Here is a 12,432-nt window from a genome sequence, read left to right as displayed (position 1 = left end):
AATGAGGGTAAAATTGGAATAGAGGGCATCAAAATCCCACGTGAGACGCACGTGAGATGATTTGTGTCCAAATTAGTAACAGGGGTCTGAATTGAAAATTTTTGAAACATTAGGGGGGTACTTTGCAAATTTTTAACATTGTGGTTCGAATTGAAAAACCCCTGAAACTTTAGGGGGTAAAGTGAATTTAACCATAATTTTTACTATTTAATTTAAAATTTTGTCTTTATTTATTTTTACTATTCTCAAAGAGTAGAGAGAATCGGATTGATTTTTTTAAAAAAAAATTTAAATCGGGGACTATAACAGCCAATCAAATCGAAAAGCTTTTTTGACATTTTTTCTTACAAATCTAGTCAAAAATAACCTTAGCTATTTAGCCCAATGTTAGTACTAGACCAAAATTCCTCGCAACTCCCTCGCAACTCTTAAAAAATTCCTCCACCACCCGCCCAAACGTTGGACCGCCTAGAGAGTTCTTTTAGAATTTTTTCAGACTCTTGCACTCCACACATTCCTAGCAGATGGACAATCTCACAAGATGTGGAAACTTGTCTCATATTCTAGCCCGCAAGATGAGACAGGATGGGGTTTAGAGTGAAGTCAAAGACTTATGTACTGGGGGGGTGCTTTGTACTCTTTCTTTCTTGATTTTTAATAACAAAGTTCGGTTTTTTTCCTCAAAAAAAAAAAAGTACTAGACCCAAAAAAAAAATTGTCGCCAATAAAATTCATACTACGTAGTCTTCACTGATAGAATGATATAATTAGCACGACTTTTATAGTCATGAGTAATAGTTTATTACCAACAACTTTCTAGGTCGTCGTAGACTGACATTCTCAACGAGACAAACGAGACAACATGCATGGGTGATGACTTTCTCGCTATGCACATAGCGAGGACTCATATTTCTGACATTTCTGTAGTGCATGTAATTAATTGTCTTCCCCAATTGAAGATTTTTCATGTGTTTGTTGATATATATTAATATGAGCCTTGAGCGATCATGATGTTCCATGAATGATATGATAAGGCTCCATCTTTCATGGGTTTCATTTGCACAGCAATAAAATGGAAGAGATGAAGTATGAAATTCACCTGTACTTTAAGAAAAAAAAGAAAATCATCTTATTTTTTATTTTTGCAATTTTAATAACCATTTGTAATTAATAATACCGCACTTTTCAAATTATTTAGATAAAGTACGGTAGTTAAGAAAAAAATACGGCAGTACTAATTGTATCTAATGGGTTAGGATTCCTTACGATTCTTAAGAGATATTTCACTTCTTTTTTCTTTTTCTTTTTTCTTCTTTCTAATTTATGTAATATTTAGTATCGGCCTTATCTAGTTTGTAATTGGATTAGTTGAAATTGAAACATTAATTTCATAATAGGATATTATACGTGTTTTAATCCCAAGAGGGCCGGACCCAAGCCCATCGAATTGAACAAATTAAAATGAAGGTATAAATTAAAGTATCATGAGGAATTAATGATTAATTGAATAAAATTAGAAGACAGCCTCTACATGTCCTTTTAACGGATTGAGCTTAAAAAAGGCCTTATAAAGCGCTTCAACTTTGGCTTACCATGCATTCTAATTGTGTGGATATAGTCAAACTCTTCTTTCTCTCTATCTCTCTCTCTACCCCCTCTCTCTCTCATGGTGGACCTTTCTCACCTTCATGGCATACCCTCCATTCGAGACCTCTGGAAAGCTTACAAATCTATCCTCAGAAGATTTTATCAGAATAAGAAATACGAAGCCAAAGTCGAAGCGGAAGCTGATTCTGAAGCCAATGTCAAAGCTGTCGAGGTAGGTATAATCACGTGCAGGAGAATGATCTAATTATAAGAACATCATGGCCAAATCCGAAATCCTAAAAGCTCAATAGATGTTGGGTTTTCTTTTTCGTCCAAGAAATTAAAATGTTGATTTTTTTTTTTTATTAGATTTACGTAAATTCATGCATGCCATCCAAAAATAAGCAATGCCCTATATCTGTTTCCTTCTTGTGATCTTAGCTTTCATTTTCAGAGCCCTGCTGATGATAGAGTAGATGATCGAAGTATGAATGGAGTTCAAAGCATTAGATATAATAATGGTGATCATCCTACAAACCCTAGACGTTTCTACAGGCATCAAAGCGTTGATAATTGCTTTCCTTCCTTAGCTTCTCCTCTCTCAAGATGTGGAACCAGGAGAAGTAACACACCATCACGATCTTCTCCCTTTAGAAGCATGAGCCGAGAAGGCAGCAGTAGTACCCATGGATTACCCTCCCCTGGAGGAACGAGACAGCAAAGCACAAATTCAATGCCATCTCCTCCCTCCCTCTCAAAAAGTAGGAGTGGGAGGAGCTCCAGCTCGGCCCCCATCATGTTTTCCAACTCGTCTGGGATGTTGAAACCCCCACCAATCGAGAAGAAGCTCGAGTGCACGCTTGAGGAGTTGTACTACGGGTGCAAGAGGAAGATCAAGATCACAAGAGAAGTGGCTACCAACACCGGGTTGGTTACCTTAATTTGTTCCTAGAGTTTTTGTTTGTTTTCTTTTTTTTTTTCTCAACATGAAATTAATGAATTAAGATTGTCCGGTTCAATTAGATCTGTTATATGGTAATTAACCCTGAAAAGCTGAGACAACCTAGCTGGTTTTTTTCTATCAATTAATGTGTTATTTGGTCAAGTGATAGGCTTGAAATGGGTTTAAAATATTGATACATTTTTTTCCTCCTTGGCAGGAAAATAACTCAAGAGGAGGAGTTGTTGACGATAAAAGTGAAGCCAGGATGGAAGAAGGGAACAAAGATCACATTCGAAGGGATGGGAAATAAGAGAGCCGGGGCATCTCCAGCCGACATAATTTTTGTGATTGTAGAGAAACGACACCCCTTGTTTAGAAGAGAAGGCGATGATTTGGAGTTGGCAGTAGAGATACCTTTACTGAAGGCACTCACTGGCTGCACACTCTCAATCCCTCTGTTAGGAGGGGAGAAGATGAGCTTGACAATTGACGATATCATATGCCCTGGATATGAAAAGATCATTGATGCCAAGGGCATGCCATGCTCCAAAGAACAAGGAAAGAGAGGGAGTTTGATAATCAAATTCCTAGTTCAATTTCCAACGGAACTCACAGATGAACAACGATCTGATATTCTTGGTATTCTAGAGAATTCTTGCTGATCAATTTTTTTTCTGAATTCTTACAAAAATCAACGATTATGTTTGCCATCATATGTGTTTTGTTTGAACAGTAATTTTCATGGGATTTAGAATGCAGTCATCCATCCAACACACACTTAGATGTTCACTTTTGCATCTCACCCAGCCAACCTGCTGGTTGGTTGACGAGAATTTAAAGCATTTTGATTCGAACTCAATTAAAATCCTGTCTACAGAGATGCAAGTTCTCTATCATCCATCTGATACTGCAGAACAACAGGAAATTCAAGTTTACCAGGTCCATGAAGTTCCCAAAAATGTCATTTTCGGAGGAAGAAATAAACAATGTTTTGCGCACACTCTTAAGAGAGAGATATACTGCAACATTCATACAACAGCACAGACTGGTCTGCTTTCATCTTGTATTCAATTGGGACTAGGGGCAGATTCGAATTTTAGATTGGGGGGTGGGGGCAAAACTAAAAAGACCTTTTTTGGAGGGGGTGGGGGCAGGAGGATTTGGATCCCTAAAATTTTTAAGAAAATTTTAATTTCTGAAATTTCAGATTCAGGTCATTCATTTTTAACAAGAATCATTATCTTGTGTCTCATTACTAATAAAATAATAATAAATTTCTAATAATATTAATAATCATCATTATTTTATTAATAGTTAGACACGTGACAGAATAATAATTCTTCGATGAAAATAAATGGTTTAGATCTAAAATTTTAAAAACTAAAATTTTTCTAAAAATTTCAGGATCCAAATCCCCGGATCTCATGGGTGGATAAATATTTGATTTTGAAAAGATTATAGAGATATTAAAAATAAAATAAATAAATAAAAAATTGGGAAACACATTGAAATTCCACCCCTGCATGGGACCCACAACAGGTCTAAATCAATCTGAAGCCGATAACAAGAACATCACATTCCCAAAAAGAATGACACAGTCACACAGTATTACTTATTTACTTATTATCATTCATTCATTTGCAGAATGAATCAATCTTATTCAGCTTGAAATCAAAACAGAACCGATTAAAAATGAATTAAGTAGCTTCAAAATAAAAAGAAATCAAGAAACTTATATATATCCGGCACAGCCACATTCAATTATCTTTTAATCCTTCGACCATCCAAACAGAGCAAAGATTGCACCAAGTATACTGCCACTTATCAGAGCCTTCATCAATCTTAGCTTCCCTTTTGTGTATGGTGGGTACCTCACGGGTACATCGCCCGCAAAACCTCGATACAGAACTGCCTTCTTATGACTAAAAGCATCAAAAGAGAATTTTCCATGATACGAACCCATTCCACTCTCTTGAACTCCTCCAAATGGTAAAGTGTCAACCGCAAGCTGCACCAACAGATAGATATTTAATGTTAGATCCTAAATATATATATATTAAAAATGCAAATAGATTTGTGAGTATATATATACAAGTACTTATAAAAACACTACATGTTTCTGTTTGTTACTTTACGTGAATACCAATGTCGGATTTAACCAGACATTATATGGGAAGTGACTGGAAATGTATATAAGCTCAAATCTTCCCTCTCAGCCTTGAGACTCTTATCAGTATCCATATTGGCCAACAAGAAAGATTTTTGTGAATTTTCAAGAAAATCCTCAAGCACACCTGAATTCTCTTTAAAAATGTACGTTCAGCAACTTCACAAAATCTCCAAGGTTTCAGTTTTACCTAGTTACTGAGACTGTCACTTCCTGTTTATGTATGTGTGTGGAATAATTGTGCATGCAAGTGCTGCTAAAAGTTCAAGGAAGAACAATCACATGTATGACAGTGTCATTGACGACCATGCCCCCCGCAGAGACAGCCATCACAAAATGCTCCTTGAGCTTCTTGTTGTTGGTAAATAAATATGCAGCAAGGGGTTTTGTTCCCGAATTTATAATGTCAACACTGTCTTCCACTTTTTCAACCTGTTCCAAGCAAAAACAAATATCATTATTGATCTCCCTGTGTTCCACAAATAGAAGTGCTGAGAAATTTTACTCACCAAATTCTCTATTTTTCATCAAATAATTACCGGTTTCTAAATTATTATAGTGACTAGCCTCCTCTGACTTCAATTACAATGCTAGATTCCAGCAGAAAATTCAATGACAGATTGCTACCTCATAAATCAGCTGATTTATAGCACGTGGCATAGGCAGCTTAAATTATTTTCTCTAAGTACCTTTCCAGGAAGACACTATCTCATATTTTCATCGTTAAAAGATTGATTGGTTTACAAGAGTACCTAAAGTCAATTCTATTACCCTTGTCCAGGTTGAGGAAACATGAACTATTTTTGGTAAAGTTGTTTAAATTGAGTTCACATGTTCAGATATTTCTGTAAAAATGCATCCTAAAGAAACAGCGGAGCTTGAGCCATATCAATGTAATCAACTCTTTTGGTTCCTACCGTGACAATGGGAAGCAAGGGACCAAAGATCTCCTCATTCATGATCATAGAGTCTCGTGGGACATCCAGCAAGATGGTGGGAGCAATCTTCCTGCAGTTGAAGGAAAGAAGCATCAACATAATGAAAGGCCCACTGCACTTAGGGAAACTACAATAATGAACCAAAAAGAAGAACAAGCAAATACACACTGACACTCACAAGTTTGATTTGTCCCTTTCACCTCCATGGACAATCTTGCCAGAAACCTTATCCTCATCCAAGAGCTTGGTCAAGCGAGCAAAATGGTTTGAGTTCACAATGCGGGACAAGTCTTTTGACTCTAGTGGATTCTTCCCATAAAATTTCTCCAGTTCATGTTTCAGAGAATCCAACTGGAGAATCACAGGCATTAGAGGAAAACTGAAATATGTATAGTGTAACAAATGGTATATCTAATGGTATCATTGGGAAAATTACCAACTTCGGAGCATAATCTTTTGTTGTTATAACGTAATCCGCAGCAACGCAGGTTTGTCCATTATTACATGCCCACTTACCTGCAATTATCCTTCTAGTTGCAACCTAGGAAGTACAGATAAATACAAGTTAGCACATAAGACACAGATGGCACAGTGTCCTAATTAACAATGAGGATAATCGGTATGGCACAATTCTTTCTGAGGATGATGTACATGGCCAAATGATCAGGCTATGCAAGAAAATAAGAGTTCTTACTTGTAAATTGATGCCTGAATCAACAACAGCCGGAGATTTTCCTCCAAGCTCCAGAAGAACTGGTGTCAGGTGCTTTGCAGCAGCTGCCATCACAATCCGTCCAACTCTTCCATTGCCTGAAAATTCAGGGATTACTTGAGTATAAGAACAAACAATCACACTATTCAACAGTCAGAACCTAAACCATCTAAAAATTTATTTTCGCTGCACTGGGCTACTGCCACAAGATAATGGAGAATTTTCAATTTCCAGAACAACAAAATAATCATCCTAAACATGCTACAACAGTTTATTTGAGACATACTAATGTTGACATTCAATAAGGCTAATACCGAGATTATAGTAAACAGGTAGCAGTTATAGAAAACCATGCAGCCAAAATTCAAAATGAAAAAAAAACATATGAGATGGTTGGGTTACACAACATCGTCCTCAAACATACTACAATGTTTAAAGATTAGCCTGCTTGAATCAAATAACCATTTATAGGGATTCCTTGGTCTCCCTATAAAAAATACTGTTGACCTCAGGCATCATTCACTGCAACATCTTATGTCTGAAGAGAAAATCAGAGAAGCAGAATCACTACGCCAGATATCATATAAGACAGGACATCATCTCCTTATAAAGTAGCATCCCCATAAAGCGAATTGTCAAACTACCTTCTATTAAGAGAATGCTGGAACTTCAACCAAGCGACACTAGAACTCCTACCAACATCCGACCTGCCTATAAGAAAGTCTCTTCATACATTCTTTAATCAACTCACCACTGGGAAAGGAGTAGTGAATATTGACATGGATATGTAGGAATGCCAAAAGAAGTGCAGATAATAGAATCTATTTTACCACCCTGACAGAGATGGACTTCTTTTTCCCTGTCAATCTTATCTAAGAATGAAAATTTCTACATCAAACAGTGCCCTGGTTTGCAGACCATATAGGATGGAGAAAAGCTACGCACATTAAGCATCCAATTGACTTCACCTTCCCTAAACTACCCATAAGTGCTGAGACAACCTTAAATTGCAGCAGCAAACAATCAAGGGCTTAAAGTTTATCCCTCAACAAAAGCACGTGCCATGATTAATAAGATACCTCCTTATCTACCACCTGCCTCAATCTGAAAACCAATACCTTTGCAACATTAGATGCTTTTCAGTCATACAGGGCATATATATCATCACCACCTTGAAGTATTTATCGTTTCTAAAATTTGCAGTGCTTTGAGGGGACTTGCATTCAAGTGCACACATAGGGAGTTCCTCATAACAAATATTACCAGTCTATTCAACCAATTGAGAAAGTCAATCATCAAGTTCTAGTCCAGGTTTCTTTCATCTTTTTTCCTCCCTGTGCCCACTGAACAGCTTCAACCAGCCACAAGTTCAACTCTCCACAAAGGTGGTACGGTAGTCTTAATTTAATTTTCAAACCATCTGCAATCCATGCTCCCTTGCAAGATCAAGAGACAAGACTTGAACGAATAAAAGATCATATAATAGATTATAAAAGATTTTGTTTGATAAGTATAATAGATTATAAAAGATTATGAGATCCATATAATATATATACAAGGAACCTAATGCACATTAATTTTTATTCAAAGAAATATCACTTGATCAATTTATTCAATATTTTAAGATCATCCTAGAAGAAAAGGTAAATGAATGCCTAATGACTAATAACCTGTATAACATATTTTGTCCCACTTTTGCTCCAGTAGTGCAGATGTTTCAGCAACAGCCCCCTCAACAACCTTTATCAAAGAGTTATCCATATATTCCGCGAACAATTTAGCAAGCAAAGAGGATGTGGCTGGAGCAATTTCTGATGGTTTCAGAACAACTGCATTACCAGCCGCAATAGCTCCAACAACTGGTTCAAGTGACAGCACTGGAAAAGAGATAATAATTATTACTAATATTAACTGGAGAAAATAGACCTACAATAATTTGTGGGTTCAGCTCTAAATCTGTAAAACATGTAAACAAGGGATAGACATACACAAAGGATAATTCCATGGTGAAATGACCAACACGACACCTAAAGGCTCTGGCACTATTTCAGCTGATGAAGGAAAAGAGGTCATTGAAGTTTTAACCTGCAATATAAGCACAATTTTGGATAAAATGCGAATGGTTAAATGTCACAAAACACACATAGAAGTTTCAGTCATTGTCATGATATAACAAACAGTACCTTCTCTGGAGTCATCCAATGTTTCAGTTTCTTAATTGCCGTTGTGCATGCGTTCTTTAAAATAGCTACCTGCATAACAAACCAAAAAGGTGATCCATTTCATATAGAATTCTTAATATATTTTATAGATCTAGCACAAGAACTTTCACAAGGCTAAATAACTATTATTCTCCAGTTTAAAATGCTAATCGATCCTATTATAATATTAATTACATGATTAAATTTACAATGTTTTGTAACATAAGTTTTTTATGACAAATGGTTGTTTAATATGGCATCCAAACAGTGATCTTGAGTTCAAATCCCAACTCCACAAATAAGAAAGAATGTTAGAATATTAATTAATTGGTTAAATTCACATTTTTCTATAAGCGATAATTTAACATATCCCCAAAGATACTTTATTAAATTGGCTATAAAAAATCAAATAAAGATATGCTAGTCTACTCCATAATATTGATAACATACATATGCATCTCCAAATAAAGTAACTGTTCACATTTAAAATATTCATGATGGTAAATTAGTAAGTTTTCCTGGTTAAAAAGTGTTCAATTTCAAATAATACAACAATCTATTTTGTATACAAAAAACACATTGATATAATCCTCAGATTTCCTTATTTTAACCAATTCTGTTATTATGAATAAACTCCAAATTTTTTAAGTGGGATCTCACGTTATGTATGATTCCCGGGTTCATCACGATGATTCCTAGAATGACAAAACATTCACTTTCCTTTTGTAACAAGCATAGCTTTCCCATTTCCAATTAATTAATATATATATATATATAGAAAGCGCAAAGGACAGAGCCTAGGTACACAAAAAGTTTACAAGAGAAACCCCCAATTAGGGAGAGCTTTCCCATTTCCAATTTAACTCATCTTTGCTTAAATTATGAATGATAACTTCAAAAGCAAGTGGGCATAAGGAACATCGAGCATTCTGATATCTTCTAATCACTACAAAATTCTAGCTTATCCCCGAGTTATATAATCCTATTCTCTGACATTAATTGCATGGTTATAACTTGACAAGAGAGTTTTAAACAATACTCTTGTGGCAATAAATAAGAAAACCCGAGCCCTCTGCATTTGTCTCGAGCCACATATGATCAGTAGCACTTTCAAGAGGGATCAAAAGGTTGGCCCACCTATGACTTGTCATGGAAAGCTCAAGTACGTTTGCCATTAATACTCTATCAACCACCCATACACAGAAATCTTATATGTGTGGCAAAAAAATGGTCTAAATCCTAACCATTTCACAAGAATATCCTCACAATCCCACTTTACTTGACATTTAAAGCTAGAATTAAAGAACACCTGTTAACTTATATCTAAAGTCAAGAAGCGAACAAGTCAAAGCAAATACAAGAATGAATAGGAATTGATTGATAACAAAGCAGTGTAAATGAGAACAAGTGGCTAATGCTTTTTGCCATGATAAATGACAATCTGGGTTAAGAAACAGGCTCCCAACATCGAATTTAACAGGACTGGCAGCTCAATCAATCCAGAATTCTTCAATAAATGCGACAAGATATAATTATATATCAAAATTATTTAATTTTTAAAAAAAAAAAATATATATATATATATATATATATATATAGAACTAACATCAATAAATTTTCCCAAAGCTGAACAAAAAGACAAATATTAGTGGTCTTTTTTGGGTAAGTGACCCAGCGTTCATTGAAGCTTGAAACACTATGATTTAAATTTCATTTTGAAAATAATTGAGTATGTTGGTAAAAGCTGTTTATCATCAAATGCCACAACCAATGAAAAAACACAGAAAAACGAAGATCAACTAAATAGAACACCCATAGAAAAATCACCAACCGGTTGTCAAAATCAATACCACGAGAAAACAGCATACAAATAGAATCCAAACTCTCCAAGGAATAAAAACAGAATCACAGAAACACAAACAGAGCATTCACGATGAAAATCTCAAACATTTCGAATAAACCTTTTCCTTTTCTTCAAAGAAAGAAAAGCAAAAGGTGATTGAACAGGACCTCGTAGACGACGGACTCGAGCTCGGGCTTGGCGAGGTCGGAGCGAAGCGCGTCGGCGATACCCTGCTCGCGATCCTCCACCATCTTCAGGATGCTCTTCAGCTGCGACACTCTCCACTTGTAGCTCCGAGTCTTGCCCGCAATAAAGGCCTCCCTCAGCCCCTTCACCAACCTTGCCGCCACCTCCGAGTCCACCACCACCCTGCTTTCCTCCGCCGCCGCCATTTCCGATTCCATACAGAAATACACAGTGGGAGTATTACGCTATATATGGGAATCGGTGAGGCCTTAAATTGCGCACACCGCCCAGGGAAGCAAAAGCGTCGGCCCGATAGAGACCTGTGGATGTGGGTGTGGCTGTGGCAATGACTTGCTGTTCTGTACTTTCTTGGCCCGTGGGAGTATATATTTTGCGAGTGGAACTCTGCTTTGAGTCACCGTTTCGTGTAGCGAGTGACTTTCACACGGTTTACAAGTGCGTGGGGTTATGGTGGGTGGTGGTGGGGTTTTGAGTCTTTGACTTATGCTTTCGGCTTTAGCAATGGATTGGCTATTTCGGACGGCCAATTTCCATTGTACGATCGATTTAAAGCTGGATATGACAATTTTCTTGTTTTTATGTCGTTTTGTTCGATGCCGCCAATCTCACATTCTCAATCATTTAAGTTTCCATTTGAGCCCATTTGATTTGGATTAATCAGAAACATATTCTAACTCTACGTTTAGATGTAGCATAGAAAAATAAATTCATAACTTGAAGCAATATAAACAAGTAATGTAATTTAGGATTCATGTATAATTATTATATAATCGGACGACATGACAATAAAATTTAACAGTTATAGTACAAATAAAAAATAGTTGATTCAATGACTGATTTTTACTGACATTGAGTAATTTCTAATCATACTAACTTAAATGAGTTTTGGTAAATTTTTTACAAATTAAACTATCCAACAAAACTTGCAACTTGGTAGATAATTAAAGTACCAATTATTTTTAATTTGAAGGAAGCTTAACCTCAAACCTTTTGGCATAGAAAAATAAATATCGCGTATATCATAGAAACGTTAGTACAAAAAACTAATTTGCATTAAATGGTAAGAATGTGTTTAGTATTACGATTTTGTGAGTTAAACATATATTTTAAACAAAATTGTTCATGAAGAAAAAAAATATCTATGTTTTCATACAACAATCAAGAAGTACAATTTTAAAGACCCAACCTAATTTTTATTAGCTGACACAACAATTTTTTTTTTTTTTTTATTACCGATTTTACGAAAACTGCACCATATTATCAAAACATTAAAATTAAAAAGTTCTCGTGCAACCGATGACACGCTAAGCATGAGTGCCTTGCCATTCACAGCTTGACAAATACCCTCTAAAGTAAAAGTTGCATGTGAGAGTCTCCAATGGAGAACATTGTACGCATTAATTACGTCCCATGAAACAGCGCCGCTCCATTCTCTGTTGTTGATGACTTTTATGATGTGAGAGATACGTGGGTGCGGTTGATCGGGCAACGGGTGACGGGTGAAGCCTACACAACCAAAGGGTCTTAGTCTTACGACTCTCACCCAATTGTACGTGTGAAGTTAGCAGTTAGGTAATATTGTTGAGACAGGCCAAGCCGGTACACCAACTCGATCGGTTTTCTCTTTACACGCTAGACAACGAAAAACGCAAGCTTTTGAGAGGAAAAATTAACCAAGGGAACTTAGAGAAGGAGGCTGCTTGGAAATGGCTGCAAGATTTTTTGGTCGAATTTTGACAAAGATCAAGTTTAAGGCACTTCATATTCAACAAGCAAACAAACAAACAGCTATTTGTTTAGCAATTAATCCTACCGTTTCTCTCTTCACTGTATT

At 36.1% G+C, this 12,432-nt stretch overlaps 2 protein-coding genes across 2 annotated transcripts; one reads left to right on the top strand and one right to left on the bottom strand.

Annotated features, from left to right (window-relative positions):
- Positions 1-1,754: 1,754 nt before the first annotated feature.
- On the top strand, positions 1,755-3,192 carry LOC132184782 (uncharacterized). The gene is made up of 3 exons (XM_059598535.1): positions 1,755-1,819; positions 2,042-2,514; positions 2,748-3,192. The coding sequence occupies exons 2-3, from the start codon at positions 2,075-2,077 to the stop codon at positions 3,190-3,192; spliced, it is 885 nt and encodes a 294-aa protein (XP_059454518.1). The 5' UTR covers positions 1,755-1,819; positions 2,042-2,074.
- Positions 3,193-4,107: 915 nt separating this feature from the next.
- On the bottom strand, positions 4,108-10,963 carry LOC132184676 (aldehyde dehydrogenase family 3 member H1). Its single transcript, XM_059598398.1, has 10 exons — positions 10,559-10,963; positions 8,531-8,599; positions 8,336-8,432; positions 8,018-8,224; positions 6,330-6,445; positions 6,072-6,176; positions 5,814-5,986; positions 5,615-5,705; positions 4,980-5,129; positions 4,108-4,538 (listed from the first exon to the last, which is right to left on the bottom strand). The coding sequence occupies exons 1-10, from the start codon at positions 10,793-10,795 to the stop codon at positions 4,299-4,301; spliced, it is 1,485 nt and encodes a 494-aa protein (XP_059454381.1). The 5' UTR covers positions 10,796-10,963; the 3' UTR covers positions 4,108-4,298.
- Positions 10,964-12,432: the final 1,469 nt, after the last annotated feature.

Source organism: Corylus avellana, chromosome ca6 (genome assembly GCF_901000735.1).
Source record: "Corylus avellana chromosome ca6, CavTom2PMs-1.0".
Lineage (NCBI taxonomy): Eukaryota > Viridiplantae > Streptophyta > Magnoliopsida > Fagales > Betulaceae > Corylus > Corylus avellana.
Note: the sequence above shows the minus strand (reverse complement) of the source record. Positions and strands in the feature narration are given on the sequence as shown.